Source organism: Ictalurus furcatus, chromosome 10 (genome assembly GCF_023375685.1).
Source record: "Ictalurus furcatus strain D&B chromosome 10, Billie_1.0, whole genome shotgun sequence".
NCBI lineage: Eukaryota > Metazoa > Chordata > Actinopteri > Siluriformes > Ictaluridae > Ictalurus > Ictalurus furcatus.
The window spans coordinates 31,048,704-31,069,655 of NC_071264.1; the positions used below are offsets into that span (position 1 = coordinate 31,048,704).

The following is a 20,952-nucleotide window of genomic DNA, read 5'->3' on the forward strand; positions in this document are numbered from 1 at the left end:
TGAAGTTTATGCCCTCAACAATAAGTCACAAAGTCACTGCTGGACATTTCATTGACTTTTTTCTTTTTTTCGTGTCACGCACAATAAATAAATATATAATTAGAGCTGACTAGCATCTTTATTTTCCCTTTGCTATGTTTAACTGGCAAGAGAACCACGTCTTGTGCTAGCAGTAGATTTACAGTATATGACAGCTTTGAGTGCATTAACTTTACACACACACACACACACACACACACACACACTTTTGTTTTGAGAAAGTGAGTACGGTTTTTTTCTCTCTCTCTCTGGTCGCTTGCTGTGGTTGTACGTGTCCTTGGGGCGACTTTAATGTTCTGCTGAAAGCAGCAGGAGGCGAGTGTGTTACTTCAGCGTGGAGTTTATTTCAGCCAAATACAGAAATCATGCTCAGTTTCTATAAAGTGAGTCAAAACACATGTTGGAAAACAGGACACACAGAGAAGCCAAGGCTCAGAAATACATGAAACAACCGACATGAAGATACAGAGCCTCATCCGGGTATAAACCGACTAATCAAGCACTTAACACAGAGCAGGTGAACACTGTAGGGTAACCCGCCACTGAAAGGACGGGGTGGAGACAGGACTAGAACCGATAGAAAGGCTCATGGCCAAACGTAAACAAACTCCTGAGTGTGAACGGTGCTGGAATCACTCGGTGCGCTGATGGAGGGGAATGTGTGACGGTTACTATGAATAAAAAATGAAATGTGCTGGTCCCGAGCGCTGATCTGTCCACTCACGTCACGTGTTATTGTTCACACGGCCGGTGCTTTAAGCAGTCAGTTTTACTGGAAGGGAGAGGTTACAGTAGTGTTTGTCAGGTGAGGGTGTTGCATCACTCCTGGCATCAGAGTTCAATTCCCACCAGTGTTGTGATTTTAAAGACATTTTTGTCTTGATATATGATGCCTCTCTGATATTTCCTGATAATGCAGATATGAAAGACAGCAATAACAGATGGATTATGTGATCCTGGCAGTCCTGTTTAACTTGTGTCAAGACTCTTATGGGAAAAAAGTCGAACTTGGCAGGTTGGAATAGTTGCAATGCCTGTGGGATGTTTTTAATAAAACGGACCTGAACAATATTTTTCCCAGACTTTTGGATGACTGTTGATACTCATGACATTCCTTCCACTTCTTCATCCCAGAGTGCTGCTGGATTCTGGATTCTGATTGGTCAGAAGATCTGACAGTGACTCTACATAAAAACATGTTTAATCCAGAAACGATACGCTGAAGTTTTCTGTCCGGAGACATTTATTTAAGATTTTTTATGGAAGGAGTCTCCAGTGTCAGTGCTTTGAAACCGTCAGACGCTGTAAAGTAAAGCTGTAATGTTTTTTCATTAACATGCTCAACAAGCAGCGTTCATTTATTTATTTCTTGTTAAAATCAAGAGAGAGAATAAAGAGAGGCTGAGAACAGGAAGTGACCTGATTCATGGATGTTCCACAACATTAAATATAACTAGAAAAGGATAAAAAAAGAAAACAGTGTATGTTGTTGTTTAAGAAATGATAACCACCGCTCAGTATTTTACTGTCACAGATAGTTACGGTTAGTAAATGTGTGCTGTGAGTGAAATGTTTAACACTGAGTGAAAGTGTGATCGGACTGTACTCAGATCAGACATATTGTCTAAACGCAGAGACTGCATTGCGTAATCAGACCCACACCGTGCTGAGAGAGCGGTGTACACACTGTTCCTGTAGAAACCGTGTTCAGTCTGCGATGACTGCGCAGTCGACCTGGTCTCAGTGACCTGCTGCTCACCGGGGTTTATGTGCTGCATTCCTTTGTGCCAGGAAATGTCCTGTAGCTGCTGTAAGACTCGGACCCTGAGTAAAACTCATAAAACTCCACTGCTGCTGACGGGGTTCTGGCACCAGACGCCGTAAAGACGGCTGGAAGAACGAATGCCAGACGAATGACGAGATGACAGACAGACGAATGTACCACAGCTTTCCTTTGTGTTTTTGTTTCTTCTTATTGTTTTTTACTCTGATGGTGTTCTTCTAGGATTTTTTATTTATTTACACAATTAAATTAGAGTATTGGCACGGAGCTCTCATTGTGCTGGGGTTGTTTCGGCTTTCAGAGACGGTGACCGATAGTTTCAGGCCGTGTGACCGAGCCTGTGTGGTGCCTCAACAAAGAACCCATTGTTCTGCTGAACACCTCAGTTGACATTGAGGTTGCATGAATGCTGATTATTTCCAGAGGAATATACAGGCTCTGTGTGGCTTCACTCCACAACACTGAGCTCAGAGCTAGGGCTCGGTCGATACTACACAAATATCATATCACGATACTTTTACCACACTTCTACAAGTGTGGGTATTACAAGTGAGTTAAAAAAGAAAAGCTTTCATGTCTACACTGCCTTTATACTTTAAATGGTAAATCAGTCCTTCCAGGATTTCGCGATTTTGCGATCGCAGAAATGAACGCAAAATCAAGGAAACGCTGCAATATTCAGAGGAAGATTTCCACAGATTCGCCCCGAGACGCGTCATGTGACATCATCACAATGCGTGTTCAGCCAAAGCTCTCGATTACCAACAGACATCACTGTGAAAGAGAGCACAGAACGATTCCGTGCGATTGCGATTTCGCCAATTCGAGTAGTTTTCCGCAAAAAAAGAACCCTAAAACCCCAAAATTTTTACATTTTGAAAAAACCTGCAGCAAAATCAAGCGTTTTTTGGCCGCAACAATAACAAAAAAAAAACCTCTGTGAAATCCTGTATGGACTGGAAAAGGATAAAAAATAAAATAAATAAATGCTACTAATAATTGTAATAAATTCTGATAATACATTAAAAAAATACATTTTGCAGTTTTGAAAGTTCAGGACAAGACTAGCATCAGATCCGCTGCGTCCAATCATATCGCGATACCTGTGACGTCTCAGTAAAGGTGTACGGTGATGTAATTCATCATGACATGGATATAATATCGGTCTGTTTCCTGAAGCGTTCCGGCCACGCCCTGCAGCTCAGCGCTCTGTTTCTCAGACAGAACCGAACAGAACCGCTGGTGTCAGGTCACTAGTTCCGTATCAGTGTTTTTCTCTTTATGAGCTTTCTCAAAGGGGGCGGGGCGTCGTGTTTGGGATGGACGATGGACAATATGACAGAAACACGGAGTAACGTGATCGTGACGTTACTCCGATACGCCATGCGAGTCACGATATAATAAAGATTTGCTAACGAACTGTCGCTGATTGTGGTGTTACTGGGGAAACTGGGATTGAACATAATATAAGACCGACTATATATGAATATATAATTTTAGATAACAGTACAGAACATGATTAAGGTTTGAGTGCAGTATTGTGATAATGATGAATAAACTCTGTGTTAAATATACTGTAGAACATACAGATGTTGATGTTTGTACAACGATCAAACTTTTGAACTTTTAGGAACCCATTTATAGTTCTCCAAACAAATCATTACAGCTCTCTCAGCCTGTACGTTTCCTGCCAAGGAGCCACGACAGATCCTTGTCCTCTTGTTATGCTGGTGAAGGCGTCACCCTTCTATTTTCCACGCCGCCTCGGGCTCTCCGTGCTGAGCGCATTAGTGTGGTGATGATGGATTTGTCAAAAACGCTCTTGTTTTCGGGGTCAGATTGCATTCGGCTGTGATGTCACTGTCCCGGACGCGAATCTCAGCACGTTCCCGAAGAGCACACTACGTTTCTGTTGATGAGAACTTTCCAAAAATAGGAAGAGCCGTTTTACTCGTCTCTAAATACAACGACTAAATACAATAAAGTGTGCTGTGAAGTCTGTAGCAGCCTGTGTGATAGCGTGACTCAGTGTCTGATTATACGCTGCAGATCGTCTAACGACAGCTTGACGTGCGATTAAACGAGGCGACTGCGTACGGCGCTGTTTACGTCATCGATCAGCTTGGCGTGATCTGGAAATCAGCTCACGCAGAAAACGTGATCGTGTAAACACACGCTGATCTTGACGTAATGAGGAGGACGTTTTCTCTCCATTAGCTCATTTCGTTTACGTTTCTCCATCGCCGTTACCGTATCTGTAGCTGTGCTGCCAGTTTGCCGTCCTCCTATTGGTGGATTTTATACGAGCGTCGTAGATCTAAGACGCCGATCTCAACTCACGACCAGAGAATTCTTTTACGATGTGAGATTTTTATCCGTGTCAACAACATTATGTTGAAATTTCTACAGGGTAAAGCCTGGACGTGACCAATGAGCATAGAGACACTGTACCACATGACTTCACGCACACACCTGAAGCTCACCGAGACGACTGGAGGGAAAAAAAGGGAGAAACAATGTGGGAAAGCTGTGAACGATCCGAACGTGAATGTTAAATTCCTAAACAAACGAGGACTGAATGTATGAAATGGATGACTGTGATGTGTGTTTTAAAGTTTTCTTTTGTCTTTGTAAGGCTGGTAAGTGGGCGTGGTCAGAGCAGCGTGTCATTACTGCGACCCGTCGCTCCAGCGCTTGTAACACTGACAGAAAAGCGGTGGTCCTTGTGCTGCTGTGGATTATAAGCGTGACGTGTCGTCAGGCGCCGCTTGGCTTGCGTGTGTATATTTAGAGCAAGCCTGTGTTTTTGTAGCGATCGGGTTCAGATCAGCGGCCCACGTCATGTGATATGTTTTTATTTTTCTGAACTTTTCTGTATTGTTCCCAGGCCAGGCTAAACACGACTGGCGTGTAGATCGTATGTCAGAAACGCAGAACCGGTCCCACGCTGTTTCCCAGCTTCTCGTTCGCTGGTTCTCCGTTTAACTGTCGAGCTGCAGAGCTGTAACGGATCCTAATTAAGCGCGTCTTATACGTGTACGATCACCAGCATGTGACATGTCGCTAATCTTATATTATATTATATTATATTATATCATATTATCTGTAATATAGTTTGTTTTTTGTGTTATTATAGTAACTCACATTACTACAGGGGTTTTGTGTGTCTGCTCTTATCTTAACTCGTCCTGGAGTTCAGTCTAAATGTCCGAGTCCAACGTAAACTGTTCTCAGAGACACTCGGAGACTCGTCTGTGGCTGGAAGATCTGTATGATGCCTCGTTTTTGCCCTTTATTTCCCCTCATCTCTCCTTTTTACCTTCTGAATTTCTCTCTCCCTCTCTCTCTCTCTCTCTCTCTCTCTCCCTCTCTCTCTCTCTCTCTCTCTCCCTCTCCCTCTCTCTCTCTCTCTCTCTCTCTCTCTCTCCCTCTCCCTCTCTCTCTCTCTCTCTCTCTCTCCCTCTCCCTCTCTCTCTCTCTCTCTCTCTCTCTCCCTCTCCCTCTCTCTCTCTCTCTCACTCTCTCTCAGAGTCTATGAAAGAGAATCCGTATGAGGATGTGGACCTGAAGGGGAGAGCTCTGGCCCGCAAGTCTCGCCTGTTACCCGAGAGGTCTAATGAGTCACTCAACAGGACGTGGACCTCCCAAGACAGGAAGTCCACTACACCTCCCCAGGTAATTCCATCTCTCCATCACTCACTCATTCACTCACTCATTCACTCATTCTCTCACTCACTCATTCACTCACTCATTCACTCGCTCATTCACTCACTCATTCACTCACTTATTCACTCACTCATTCACTCCTTCACTTACTCATTCAATCACTCTCTCACTCATTCTTTCACACACTCTCTCCCTCACTCATTCACTTACTCACTCATTCACTCACTCTCTCACTCATTCTCTCACTCATTCACTTTCTCACTCTCTCACTCATTCACTCACCCATTCACTCACTCACTCATTCACTTACTCACTCATTCACTCACTCATTCATTCACTCACTCACTCTCTCATTCACTCGTTCACTTACTCACTCATTCACCCACTCTCTCACTCATTCACTCACCCATTCATTCTCTCACACACTCATTCTCTCACTCACTCATTAATTCTCTCACTCACACACTCACTCATTCATTGACTCATGCGCTTATTCACTCACTCACTCGCACACTCACTCACTTATTCACTCTCACACTCACTCATTCATTCTCTCAATCATTCACTCACTCACTCGCACACTCACTCACACACTTATTCACTCACACACTCACTCATTCATTCTCTCACTCACACACTCACTCACTTATTCACACACTCACTAGTTCACTTACTCATTCACTCACTCACTCATTCTCTCACTCACTCATTCTCTCATTCTCTCAGAAGCGTGAACTACATGCAGGTGATTTTAATTATCTGAATGTGGAGCTCAGAAAAGCAGCTGCGTAACCCGACTCTGAATACCAGCAACTTTCCAGTGGAAATGATGCTCCTCCTTTACACCTTAAAATGCGTTAAAGAACGCCTGGTTATTAAACATGCAATATAGAAACATGATTTTTCAGTTTTCACACCTATACCTACAGAGTAAATGCCAAAATGTAAATAAATGGTAAATGGTCTGCACTTATATAGCGCTTTTATCCAAAGCGCTTTACACGGTGTCTCATTCACCCACACACACACACACACACACACACACCAATGGTATCAGAGCTGCCGTGCAAGGCGCTAACTTGCCATCGGGAGCAACTTGGGGTTCAGTGTTTTGCCCAAGGACACTTCGGCATGTGGAGTCATGTGGGCCGGGAATCGAACCGCCAACACTATGATTAGTGGACTCTACCACCTGAACCACAGCCGCCCCCAAAATGTAAGCACTTGAAGATGTTTCCCAGGTCATGACACACACATTCCACACAAACACATTGTGTGTTCCTCTCTCCCGCTGCCTCCAGCTCCCGTCTAAGCCCAGCAGTCAGTCTCTACGTCTCCTGGGCCAAGCTGACAGGAAGAGCCATCGCTTTTCTCGTTTGTCTAAGAGACACAGCCATGATGACATGTTGCTGCTGCCCCAGTTGTCGTCTCCCTCCTGCGGCCTGCTGGATGACGGCCTGAGCAGCGCCAGTGACACGCTGGCTTCCCGCAGACACAGACGAGTCCCCAAGGTAGGCTAACGCACTCCCATTAACAGACCAGTTCAAGAAATGTAATCCTGAGTACTGGGTGACTGTAAACACTCGTTCCTCCACCAGCCTCCATTTTTTCTCTCCTCGAGTTAATAAGACAAAAAAACCCAGCTTGTTATGCACGTTACCGAGAAACCGTAAAGAAGCGTAAACTCCTCTGTCCTGAAGATCTCGGAAAACTTCAAGTTACAGCCTTACCTCTGACTGTTACACAGCGCTGACACTGGAGACTCCTTCCATAAACGTTACATAAACATCTCCTCAACAGATCATTTTCTGAATACAAGTAGAAGTCCATGTAAAGGAGCTGTTACTGTAGAAAGCTAACATATTAGAACGAGCGCATTAATTATAAATAAACCTGTGCACTACTAATGTAGCTGTTATTAGAGAAAATTAATCAACACCTTTTGACCAATCACAATGCAGAATCCCACAGCGCTGTGAGATAACGCGCAGCAGTATGAAGTATATATTTTTACTATAAAAGCGTAAATCAAAGCAATTGAATGTATGACCTCATGTTTTTTTTCAGAATAAAGAGTTTGAGACTCATTATAGAGACTGTGTCCCACTTGTCCTGGCAGTTTATTGTAATGTTCATAAATATTAGCTGTAATGTTTTAAAAAAATGACTAGTAAAGTTCACTGTTCTGAACAGGGCTCCGTACCACTTTCAGAAATTTAGGCTTGAAGGTATGAAGGATTGTGTTTCTCTGTTTTTTTCTCTTCCCTGGTTTTGGCAGTGCTGAACCCAACATCTGTAATGAGCACAATGTGCATTTCATTAAATAAAGATCCAGAGCCGTTCTATTATAAATGAAATCCAGTAAGTTCAGGAGACAGGATATAAAAAAATATCCGAACGGAGTTTGGTTGAGTTTGTTTGGAAGCATACGAACGGTATTTTGGTTCTTCTCTGGTAGCTTTTGGAGCACCTTTCTGTCTCCTGAATGTTTTTAAGTTTGAGGAATTCCTCAGTGGGACGGTTCGTGCCTACACTGCAGTAATGAGAGTGATTTCTGAGTTGTGCTTACGGGCAGTGACAGAAGAGCGGCGGTAAAATGACTCGACCGCAACCACACACTGTGAGCTTTCAATCCAAGATAATCCCATACTCCGTCACCAGGATTATACGGAGTGTTCCTGGAAGTGTTTTCCTGCTTCGCTGTCCACCATCACACCATCCTTGTCTTTCTTTAGGTGGTGCGGAGAATAAACTCCATCTTCTCTACAAAAAGAGGGAAGAAGAGACTAAAGAAGCTCTTGCTGTCCAATATAGAGACGGCGTCTCTGAGAGGTGGACTTTTTTTTATTAATGATGTACTGTATACGCTTTTTAAATCACGCCCCACGGGTCAGTACTCGGTCTAAACATTGACCTTTGACATCAGAGAAACTGTTTTTCTGTTTGCAGATGATAACAGCGAGAGTGAGAGTGACTCTGATGACAGGTTCAAAGGTGAGACAGGTTCAGCACGTTGCACTGAATAATAAGCGTTGTTTGGTTTTATGATTTATTTTAATTATGTATTTATTTACTTATTTAGCGCCGTCTTCAGAGTCGAGTCACGCCCCCGTATCATGGAGTTAATACTCCATACGAAGTCGAATTACAGTTTCTCTGTAAGCGTAGCAGATTATCCTTCACACCGTGAGCACATTTTCTTTACAGCCGAGCGCTTCGGATTAACACAAACTTTATTTTATTACTTCTAAAATCACAATAGCAAAATAGTAAAAGTGTGATCAAATCTCCTACACCCCACACACACATTCCCATTTCATGAGCTTGATTTAGTGTCTCGTGACCTCATTAAGATTTTGCATAACTAATGTAAACTAACAGTCTGTGCTGGATCAAGTGCTATTCTATATCGGTGATATAATAGACTCCTAGTTCAACACTCGCCATCTTCTCACTCAGACATCATCATATTCGTCTTTCTATTTTTAATTTTCTTGCGTTTATGTTACATGATAGACAGCAAAGGAAATTTCCTTCTTCAGTCCGTATTTTCTATCCCCTTTCAGGTTTAAAGATGAGTGTTTGTGTATAAAGGCTGGTCTATATGCTCAGAAAATCCACTTAAGCAGCTGCGTAAGCCGTCTCTGAATACCAGGAACTTTCCCCACACGAATACTGACATAACTTTTGCCCTTAAAAGTTGCCGACTCTGAACGCAGGCCTTATTTGTTTGTTTGTTTAATGATTCCGTCATTGATCACAGATATAAAGCATTTAAGTAGATTAGTATGAGAGAACACGCTCAGATTTTTTTGTTATCAGATATTTGTTGTAACACTTCATCTGACACCAGAACACCTTGGACCTTTAAAATGTTCACGTATAAGTATATAAGCACAGAATGTATCCATAGTGCATGTGGATGTATATATGGTTTATATGTATTTACACGTGTGTGTTTATGTTTCTCAGCTCACACTCAGAGACTCCTGAAGCTGCAGTCGATACTCCACCGTGCCCCGAGTTACCGCACACTGGAGCTGCAGCTGATCGAGTGGCAGGAACGAGAGCTGTTCGAGTACTTCGTTGTGGTTTCTCTGAAGAAGAAGCCCACTAAGAACTCGTACACGCCGGAAGTCTCCTACCAGTTCCCTAAGGTAGCGTGTGAGAACGAGATGAACACTGTGGTCCTGTGTGCTGTGCGCTGTGTATCACAGACTATTCTGTTGTTTATTAGTGAGGTGTTAAAACCACTGCAGACATTTAACACACTGTTAGCAAAGGTATGAATGATTACTCCGCCCCTAACCCCGCCTCTAACGCTAACCTTAACCTTTGTAACATCTTGTGTGAATTAAGGACGGGAAAAATTACTGTACAATATCACTATAGTGATCAATTATGTCAGGGTTCATAATTTGCAGAAATTTCCGAAATATAGCGAGAGTATCATCAGTATTTTTATAACAATTAACAATTTACATATCGTTACGCATATCGTAGAAACGTCATCAAAAAGGGTGACATCATGGTAGCAAAACTTTGCTAAAAACTAGTTTCTCTAATGACATAGTGCTGTAGAATTATTTCAGGCTGTTAAACGTGCCGTTACAGCCAGGACTCGGATTCTGAGATCGGACTCTTTGAGCTTTTCTCGGCTGTATGATAATAACACTACATCATGTTGCCAGGAGACCGTATCCCATAAATATGCAGAAATACTTCTTTAATTATCCCAGATGTGGCTCACTGACCGCGTCCCCTCGAGAAACGGGAAATATGTTGGCTGCCGGCCAGAGGGTCGACCCTGATGATGTCATCATCTTGAATTGGAATAATGGGGCGCTGGGGACGGGGGGGGGCTGACGGGGGGCGCGACCTTTTTAGAGGGAGTCGATCATGCTGAACATATTTCACATAGCAGCGAGGGCTAAAAAAAAAACAAGAAATAAATTATGCGGTGTGTGATTTGCATATGCATGCATATTTATAGCTCCTAGCATTTTGAATGCATGTAAAAGTTTATGGATTTTTCTTCCTTATCCTTTTTTTAGCTCGAGAGGCTGACTAAACAGATGCGAGAAGCCGAGCAGCGTCTCAAAGCCATTCCACAGTTCTGCTTCCCCGATGCTAAAGACTGGAGCCCCGTGTCCGACTACAGCAGGTTTATTTAGATATTCACTCATTAATCTCCATCGATTCGACGTAATTCATTAGCCTTTCATTTAGGAAAAATAGACGTCTCTGTTCTGATTACCAAACAGAAGTATTTCTGTAGGAAATGGATTCAGGGGCAGGGCTATGTATAACCTCGACTTATGATGTCATCAAATAAAACATTGTTTTGGCCTGACAACTGCTGCTCATGCTGTGTGATGGCCTGGATTGGCTAGAGCTGCTGTGATTGACAGGGGAGAGAGAGTATGCCCCTCCCACCCAGACAGCAGGGCCAGTCACGGTCTCTTGGCCTCTTGACCCTAAATGAAACTGGTTGTTTGATTTACGTGTATAGGGATAGGAGGAGGACGTGGGGGCGTTTCTAATTTGCATATTCATGCAAATTTTTTATGAGGTTAAATGTGAAAAGAAGTTCTAGGATATTTTTAATAGTTTCTTGTACGTTCCATGTTCAGGGTTTAACAAAGCCACAGCTCTGAATACTTTCACAAAAGACTGTGTCTGTGTGTGTGTGTGTGTGATTTGCAGTGAGACCTTCTCCTTCATGCTGACAGGAGAAGACGGAAGCCGGCGTTTCGGATACTGCCGGCGGCTCCTGGTAAGCTCCGCCCCGTCTAACCCCATTATTTTCTCTCTTTCTTCTCTGTTTGTGTGCTAGCATCTGTAAGGTTTGTATTTCTTATTCTTCTAAAGATATATATATATACGTGTGTGTGTGAGTGTGTGTGTGTGTACATTGTGTCCACAGGCATCATAATTACAGGGTGAGCCCATAAATGGAGTTTAAATGAGGTCTGCTCTGCCACTTCAATAAGAGCTCACTCTGTATCTTACTCCTTTATCTTTTTTTCCCCCAAAGAGGAGCGGCTGCTCGTAAACACATCGTTCCTCTGTTTAATGGCATTTCCTCAAGAGAAGAGAGAAATAGAGAGAGAGAGAGAGAGAGAGAGAGTTCTGACAGTAGTGCAGCTGCAAATCACAGGTTTATTTATAATTAATGCACTCATTCTAATATCTTATCGTTTCTATAGTAACGGCTCATTCGCATGGACTCGTACTTGTATTATTCAGTAAATGATCTGTTGAGGAGGTGTTTATGTAACGTGTATGGAAGGAGTCTCCAGTGTCAGCGCTGTGTAACAGGCAGAGGTAAAGCTGTAACTAAGTTTTCCCACATCTTCAGCACAGAGGAGTTTACACTTCTTTACTGTTTCTCACTAACACACGTAACAAGAGAGAATGAAGAGAGCGAATAAAGAGAGAGAATAGAGAGAGGGATGGTGAGGGAACGAGTGTTTACAGCTGCTATAACGTAAGTGAGAACAGGAACTCACTCGTTTCACAAACATTAAACGTAACTATAAACAGATGAAAGTATAGCATGTCGTTCTTTAATAAGTGCAAGTTTGTGATTGTCAGGATATTGCTGTGGTATAAAAGGAATAAAACACTTTTAGACATGGTAACATTAACACCACCCTGCTGTGGATCAGTAAAGTGTGCGTGTGTGTGCGTGTGTATGTGTGTGTGTGTGTGTGTGTGTCAGTTGGATCGTGGATATTAAAACACAAAAATAAAATCAGTCTCATTTCTTTTTATGCGCTGTGTGTTTCTGATTCTGGGAACTGATCAGATTCCTGCTGTTTGACGTTTGATAATAAATGAAGTCTGCTATGTCTTTGGCCGTAAGTAGCGTGCGGATGTCGCAGTGTTTTGTGTTTTTATTTTTGTGGTGAAATTTTCGCTAGGAGGAAGTTGAGGGGCCGACAAAGGGGGGAGGGAACATTCCTGAGGATTTCGGCTCAGCTCCACATTCTCTGCTTAACTATCCATTTCTGAAAAGCCAGCAGGGGAGAAATGCAGACATGCATGCCTAATATGGAAATGTGGAATGGAGAATTCTGTGTGTGTGTGTGTGTGTGTGTGTGTGTGTGTTTAGAGACTACTTTTTCTAACCCCCTCACAGATTGCTTAGTAAAAGGCTCGGTTGTGATTACGCACTGAGTCATGTATAAAACTGACTGTGGGACTGTAAGACTGTGGGACTGTAGAACTGTGGGACTGTAGGGCTGTGGGACTGTGGGACTGTAGAACTGTGGAGCTGAAAGACTGTGGGACTGTAATGCTGTGGGACTGTAGGGTTGTAAGACTGTAGGGTTGTAAGGCTGTGGGACTGTGGGACTGTAGAACTGTGGAGCTGTAAGACTGTGGGACTGTAATGCTGTGGGACTGTAGGGTTGTAAGACTGTAGGGTTGTAAGGCTGTGGGACTGTGGGACTGTAGAACTGTGGAGCTGTAAGACTGTGGGACTGTAAGACTGTAAGACTGTGGGACTGTAGGGCTGTAAGACTGTGGGACTGTAGGGCTGTGGGACTGTAGGGCTGTAAGACTGTGGGACTGTAGGGCTGTGGGACTGTAGGGCTCTGGGACTGTAGGGCTGTAAGACTGTGGGACTGTAAGACTGTGGGACTGTAGGGCTGTGGGTCTGTAGGGCTGTGGGACTGTAGGGCTGTAAGACTGTAAGACTGTGGGACTGTAGGGCTGTAAAACTGTGGGACTATAGGGCTGTAAGACTGTGGGACTGTAAGACTGTGGGACTGTAGGGCTGTAAGACTGTAAGACTGAAGGGCTGTGGGACTGTAAGACTGTGGGACTATAGGGCTGTGGGTCTGTAGGGCTGTGGGACTGTAGGGCTGTAAGACTGTAAGACTGTGGGACTGTAGGGCTGTAAGACTGTAAGACTGAAGGGCTGTGGGACTGTGGGACTGTAAGACTGTGGGACTGTAGGGCTGTGGGTCTGTAGGGCTGTGGGACTGTAGGGCTGTAAGACTGTAAGACTGTGGGACTGTAGGGCTGTAAAACTGTGGGACTGTAGGGCTGTAAGACTGTGGGACTGTAAGACTGTGGGACTGTAGGGCTGTAAGACTGCAAGACTGAAGGGCTGTGGGACTGTGGGACTGTAAGACTGTGGGACTATAGGGCTGTGGGTCTGTAGGGCTGTAAGACTGTGGGACTGTAGGGCTGTAAGACTGTAGGGCTGTAAGACTGTGGGACTGTAAGACTGTGGGACTGTAAGACTGTAGGACTGTAGGGCTGTAAGACTGTAAGTCTGTAGGACTGTAGGGCTGTAAGACTGTGGGACTGTAGGGCTGTGGGACTGTAGGGCTGTGGGTCTGTAGGGCTGTGGGTCTGTAGGGCTGTAAGACTGTAAGACTGTGGGACTGTAGGGCTGTAAGACTGTAAGACTGTGGGACTGTAAGACTGTGGGTCTGTAGGGCTGTAAGACTGTAAGACTGTGGGACTGTAAGACTGTGGGTCTGTAGGGCTGTAAGACTGTAAGACTGTGGGACTGTAGGGCTGTAAGACTGTAAGACTGTGGGACTGTAAGACTGTGGGACTGTAAGACTGTGGGACTGTAGGGCTGTGGGTCTGTAGGGCTGTGGGACTGTAAGACTGTGGGACTGTAGGGCTGTAAGACTGTAAGACTGTGGGACTGTAAGACTGTGGGTCTGTAGGGCTGTAAGACTGTAAGACTGTAAGACTGCACCTGCTGTTTAGAATAGAGGAGATTCCAGGATGAATACCTGAGTTCCCGCAGCTTCACACCACCTTTGATTCATATTTAACCAGGAAGAAAGTTTATAAAACATCCTGAGGCGTCTGAATAGAAGCCTTACCTGAATAGAAGCCTTACCTGAATAGAAGCCTTACCTGAGTGATGTAATCCGCATAGTTTAAAACAAAACCCATTTAAAGGGAGATAATGCAGGTGAAACAACACATTCCACACTTCATCTTCACCTGCTCATCTCTGATACTCTGATATTCTCACACCTACCTTTTCTATTTGAAGCTTTTTAAAGCGTAATTTATTTATGCAAATAAGGCTTTGTTTAATCATATGCATCAATTTGCATACTTAATAAAAGAGAACATCTAGTCTTTTGACGATGTTAGAAGTAATATTTATTGTGCTGTGACTCTGAAAAGAAAGAATTTTACTAAACAGTTTGTTGGAGAATAATTGTTTAATAGAGAAACACAATGAGCTGTTATATAAATATAAATAAATATTATTCAGTGCCATGTTCAATGTAAAATCTAAGAAAACTCCAGCAGTATTTAATGCTGTGGGAAGTTTTCTGCAGTGAACTTGTAATTAGGGACATGAACGAACGTGTCAGATGTAATGAATGCGTCTAATCTGAGGTCTGATTCAGTGGTTTAATGGGTTTTCACTCGAGTTAGTGTGATTTATAAAAGAAATTTTGTTGTGATTGTGAAGTGGGCTCAAAACTCCGCCCACGTGGGCTCAAAACTCCGCCCATTTCACAATCACCTCAAAATGTCCTTAATAAACAAAAGAGTGAAACAAACAGTAAAATAAACGTCTTTCTGCTGAGCTTTTTATTAATATTTTTATAGCAGCAGTTAAAGATTGTGTTATAGACACGTTTAACTGTTCCAGCACTATTACTCCTCACTGTAAGTGAGAGTGTGTGTGAGTGTGAGAGTGTGTGTGTGTGTGTGAGCGTGAGAGTGTGTGTGTGTGAGTGTGTGTGATTGTGTTTGAGTGTGTGTGTGTGTGAGAGAGTGAGTGTGTAAGTGTGTGAGTGTGTGTGACTTGTGTGATTGTGTTTGAGTGTGTGTGAGTGTGTGTGTGTGTGTGAGAGTGAGTGTGTGATTGTGTTTGAGTGTGTGAGTGTGTGATTGTGTGTGTGTGTGTGATTGTGTGTGTGAGTGTGTGATTGTGTGTGTGAGTGTGAGAGTGTGTGTGTGTGTGTGAGCGTGAGAGTGTGTGTGTGTGAGTGTGTGTGATTGTGTTTGAGTGTGTGTGTGTGTGAGAGTGAGTGTGTAAGTGTGTGTGAGTGTGTGTGACTTGTGTGATTGTGTTTGAGTGTGTGTGAGTGTGTGTGTGTGTGTGTGAGAGTGAGTGTGTGATTGTGTTTGAGTGTGTGAGTGTGTGATTGTGTGTGTGTGTGTGTAAGTGTGTGAGTGTGTGATTGTGTGTGTGTGTGTGTGTGAGAGTGAGTGTGTGATTGTGTTGGAGTGAGTGTGTGATTGTGTTTGAGTGTGTGTGTGTGTGTGTGTGAGTGTGTGTGTGAGTGTGAGAGTGAGTGTGTGATTGTGTTTGAGTGTGTGTGTAAGTGTGTGTGAGTGTGTGATTGTGTTTGAGTGTGTGTGTGTGTGTGTGAGTGTGTGTGTGTGTGAGAGTGAGTGTGTGATTGTGTTGGAGTGAGTGTGTGATTGTGTTTGAGTGTGTGTGTGTGTGTGAGTGTGTGTGTGAGTGTGAGAGTGAGTGTGTGATTGTGTTTGAGTGTGTGTGTAAGTGTGTGAGTGTGTGTGAGTGTGTGTGTGTGTGTGTGAGAGTGAGTGTGTGATTGTGTTTGAGTGTGTGAGTGAGTGTGTGATTGTGTTTGAGTGTGTGTGTGTGTGTGTGTGTGTGAGTGTGTGTTGACGTGTTGTTACACGCTCTTTGCTGATTCATGTGTTCGATCTCTGTCCCTGTGCAGCCGAGCGGGAAAGGGCAGCGTCTCCCCGAGGTGTATTGTGTCATTAGCAGGTTGGGGTGTTTCGACCTGTTCTCTAAGGTGAGACTCTTCAGCACTCCTCCTACCTCCCTTAACCACTCCTTTATCTGAGCTCCTGTGGGTCCAGGCATCGTTTCTCTGCCAATTGCTCTGTCTGTTTTTCTCTGTGATCCTTTCTCTGAGTCAAATTCAGAAAGATCTTTGAGTTGTTGCTCATGTGAAACATAAAAGAGAGAAATTAATAGATCTTGTATTCAATTAATAGATATTGTATGGTAGCACTACTCGTATTGTTCTCTGCTTGAGATATCGCTTTGCTTGTAGTTTCTCATTTGTAAGTCGCTTTGGATAAAAGCGTCTGCTAAGTGAATAAATGTAAATGTAAATGTAAATTAGTGTACCTTGTTTATCTCTTTCCTGTATATAAGTCCCGTGTTTACGTGCAGCCTGATAATCCACTATTAATTCACTAACAATCCAATAATAATCCAATAATAATCTAATAATAATCCAATAATAATTCAATAATAATCTCCTAATAATCTAATAATAATCCACTATTAATCCAATAATAATCCACAAATAATCTACTAACAATTCAATAATCCACTATTAATCCAATAATAATCCACTAATAATCCAATAATAATCTAATATTAATCTAATAATAATCCACTAGTAACCTAATAATAATCCAATAATAATCTACTAACAATCTAATAATCCACTATTTATCCAATAATAATCCAATAATAATCTACTAATAAACCAGTAATAATCCAGTATTAATCAACTAATTATCCAATAATAATTCAACTCACTCAGTGGAAGGATCAATGTAAGGTACATCCATCCATCAATCTATCAATCTATCAATCCATCAATCTATCAATCCATCAATCTATCAATCCATCAATCTATCAAAACGATCATGCACACATCTCAATCAGAATAGCGTAATCCGAATGAAGTTTTCATGTAAGTAATAATACATTGAAAAGAAGAATAATAGCATAATGTAAATGTTAATGTCTTATTACTTTCACTATCTGAATTGTGTGTGTGTGTGTGTGTGTGTGTGTATGTCTCACTGTGCACACCGTTGTAGGAAGCCACAGTTCGTCTTATAGATTTAAGATAATTGTGAGGTTGTGAGGCATCACACTGACCTTGTGAGGCAGATGCAGAGAGGATGTAGAACAGAGAAAAACCTTCCCACTTTAAAGCCAGTTATTCCTTCCCTTACAGACCTTTAATATTGTTAACATTAGAAGAAGTAAAGGAGTTATATACTGCTACTGTCATCTGTTACACCCATGGATAATATGTACAGATTATACTATTTTCAACAACCATCACATCGTTATTCCTGAATGTCGGGTAAATACGAAACGCTGAGCGACTCCACTGCGATCACAATCTCTTCTTCTTGCAGAGCGTCTAATAATCACACTCGGATGATGTTTTGCTGAGAAGAAATCATTTAAAACTCAGATCATTTTAAAACATAAAAACACAAGCAGCAGGATTAAAAAGATAAACACACCGGCAAGACTCACATTCTCCTCGTTGTCATGGTAACGTAAACACTAAAGCTCACTTCCCGCTCGTGCACAACTTTTCATCAGATAACACGTACTGTCCAGATAAACACCGGTTTTATTATCCGTACAAACAGTTCATTCGCAATGTCAATCAGAAAGAAAGCATTCCTACGGATCGCGGAGAATCTTCGCGTGTAAACATAAGCACTCGTCATTAGCGTGGGAAACGTTGTGAGCGTTTAAACGAAGAAGAACGGGAGATTAAAAACGAGGAGATTAAAACCAGCTGTTTAATTTACACGGATACTCAGTTTAGGTCTTTAAATAAAACAGACGCCTTTGCAGCTTTAGTGGTAACGGTTTTTATTAGTGCTAATAAAGTGGTAATAAAATACGTTTTATTTAAAGCGCTGTTGAAGACTCAGGCCAACATGAGTAAAAAAAAAAGATAAAATAAGAATTAAATTGGTATATTCCAGAATTTTTTTTAATAGTCTGAATAGTGAAAAAACCCCTGTTGTTGTGATGTCACACTCTGGATGTAATTCATCACACGTGTTCAACCACATGGTCGATTTTCCCAGATCCTGGATGAAGTGGAGAAGAGGAGAGGGATCTCAGCAGCTCTGGTCTATCCCTTCATGCGGAGTCTGATGGAGTCTCCGTTTCCAGCCCCCGGAAAAACCATTAAAGTCAAAACCTTCCTTCCTGGTGCAGGCAACGAGGTCAGATCATTATAACTCCTTATATATATATATATATATATAAATAAATCTACTGTAATATGAATCCAGAACCATCCGTACGCAGATCAGATACCTGTTTCCATCCTGTAACAGCACCAGGGAATGTGGAACGAGTATCTGTGGAGGAGATTACACTTCAGTAATTATTTTTAACAACATGCACGTAGCTGATTTTATGTAAAAATGGGCGTGGCTCTGTCGTGTATGTTCTTTTATATTTAAAGATTCGATGATCCGATTCGATTCACCCGTTTATTATCAGCTGTGCGTCCGCCGTACATGTCCCAGTGAATGTGCCGTTGCTATAGAAACCATAGCGTATTAGAACGAGCGCATTCATTATAAATAAACTCGTGATTTGCAGCTGCGCTACTGTCAGGGCTAATCAACACCTTCTGACCAATCACAATCCAGAACGTAAGAGTGCTGTGGTGTGAACATCTTTAAATCTCATAAATAAGGTGTTTACGTAATGCATAATTAAACGTTCTTCTCAGGTGATGGAGTTGAGGAGGCCGATGGACTCGAGGTTGGAGCACGTGGATTTTGAAAGCCTCTTCAGCTGCCTGAGTGTGAGACAGGTGGTGTGTGTGTTCGCCTCGCTGCTGCTGGAGCGCAGGGTCATCTTCGTGGCCGATAAGCTCAGGTATGATGTCACTGGAGTGACCTTATGACCTCGATGTTGGCTTGTTGTTGAGCGAGTTAGCGTCATCTGAACAGCCTGCGTTTCTCCTGATAACCAGTTTTCCTCTTCACACCAAACATGGTCAAGTAACGCTCAAAAGCCGTGTCTGTGAGCCTGGAGCAGATGTTCTCCATAACGACCCACTTCACTGATCAGCGATATCAGCGATATTCCATTTTTCCATGCTTTCATTCCACACACACACACACACACACACACACACACAGAGAAAGAAGAACATCTGCTCTACACGGAGAGAACACACTTTTGACTCACAATGCTCAGATTTCTGATTTTCTTCACACTTACATGCGTATGTTGATAAACGCTATAAATGACCAAGTGTGTTCATGGCACATTTACATTAAGCCCCACCCACAAAACACCATAAAAGGAAAAGCCCAGAGAGAGCTGAAAATGACAAAATGGCGACTAAACGGTAAAAGAGCTCCTAAGCACGACATGCACTAAATCTTCCAGTAATGCAGCTCAGCCACTGCAGCGCATCAGCTACCATAAACACACACACACACACACACACACCAACACCAACTCCTCCTTTCGTCCTGGTTGAATGGCTAGTCTTATTTTTTGGATTTTCACAATATGTTCATGTTGATGGTTACCTTCCCATCATGCACCGTGATGATAAATCTACCGCACTTTGTCCGAGCCGAGGAGTAAATATCCAACCTCAGTGTTTTAGATCATGAGGTTTTTCCCTGTCCGAGTGAGACGTTAGACTAATCCAGCGGACCAGTGTTCCATCTTCCCGTGTAGTTTGAGGAGAAGACTCCCGCTCTGTCCAGGCCACTGTGAAATTAATCAGACGACACATCTCAGAACCGCACCCGCTGCGGCATCCTGATGATCTGGACGTAGAAGTGGGTCAGGGCAGAGCCTTTCAGCGGGCGGGAGTCCCCCCGGGGGTCTCTGGTGTCCATCCTCCCTCTTTCCAAAACGGACTCAGTAACGGAAATTAGGGAGTGAGTTATATGTGAAAGTCTAATCTCCACAAATCACAAACAGTAGCAGGGGGGACCTGGGACAGGCGGTGAGTGTGAGGGGAAAGAATGTACTTCCTGTGTGTGTATGTGTGTGTGTGTATCAAAATTAATGACGGTTATTTCAAATATTTTTCTAGTCAAGGACTCAAACACAGGAAAATAAATAATCAATTGGTCAATATTTGAAAATAAACAGTATAAATAATAATTACATTATTGCAGCACTAATTTAATAACACAAATATCACATTTAAATTTAGTATTTAAATATTTTGGAATATTAGTCTGAGTCTGTAATGTTAAACACCCACAAAGCACATTATTATGATTATTATTATTATTATTAGTGTTTTTTATTATGATTATTATTGTTGTTGTTGTTATTATTATTATTATTATTATTAGCTTGGATGATTCCTCAGTCCGACGTTTCTTCAGTTCCTGGCTCACTGCTTTAGTTCCTATCTGCAGTTATTTCCTGCAAAAATGGAAGAAAATATTGTGTGTGGTTTCATGTTATTGTGTCCTGTACGAGCTCTCATTAGCATTAAACGTATTTAGAGAAGTTACTAAGAAAAATAAAACTGGGAAGGAAGCAGCAGAGATCGTTGCAGAGATCGTTGCAGAGATCATTGCAGAGATCGTTGCAGAGATCCCCGAGTGTACGTAGCTAGTACAGTTAGCTCTCTATGCTAATCCAATCTACTCTGAGAACGAAGCTGAGCGCGTAAATCTCACGACCGGTTTTCACACCGATTAGTGTGTTTTTTTCA

At 42.6% G+C, this 20,952-nt stretch overlaps 1 protein-coding gene across 2 annotated transcripts in view; it reads left to right on the top strand.

The window, feature by feature from the left end:
- dennd2b (DENN domain containing 2B) overlaps positions 1 to 20,952 on the top strand; it is a 78,445-nt gene that overhangs the window by 39,027 nt on the left and 18,466 nt on the right. For both annotated transcript variants that reach the window (XM_053635038.1, XM_053635039.1), the window contains exons 5-14: positions 5,352 to 5,497; positions 6,790 to 6,999; positions 8,224 to 8,320; positions 8,438 to 8,482; positions 9,461 to 9,645; positions 10,543 to 10,652; positions 11,195 to 11,264; positions 16,180 to 16,257; positions 18,326 to 18,466; positions 18,985 to 19,133. In XM_053635038.1, the coding sequence (XP_053491013.1) occupies positions 5,352 to 5,497; positions 6,790 to 6,999; positions 8,224 to 8,320; positions 8,438 to 8,482; positions 9,461 to 9,645; positions 10,543 to 10,652; positions 11,195 to 11,264; positions 16,180 to 16,257; positions 18,326 to 18,466; positions 18,985 to 19,133 (1,231 nt within the window). The remainder of the gene's footprint in view (positions 1 to 5,351; positions 5,498 to 6,789; positions 7,000 to 8,223; positions 8,321 to 8,437; positions 8,483 to 9,460; positions 9,646 to 10,542; positions 10,653 to 11,194; positions 11,265 to 16,179; positions 16,258 to 18,325; positions 18,467 to 18,984; positions 19,134 to 20,952) is intronic.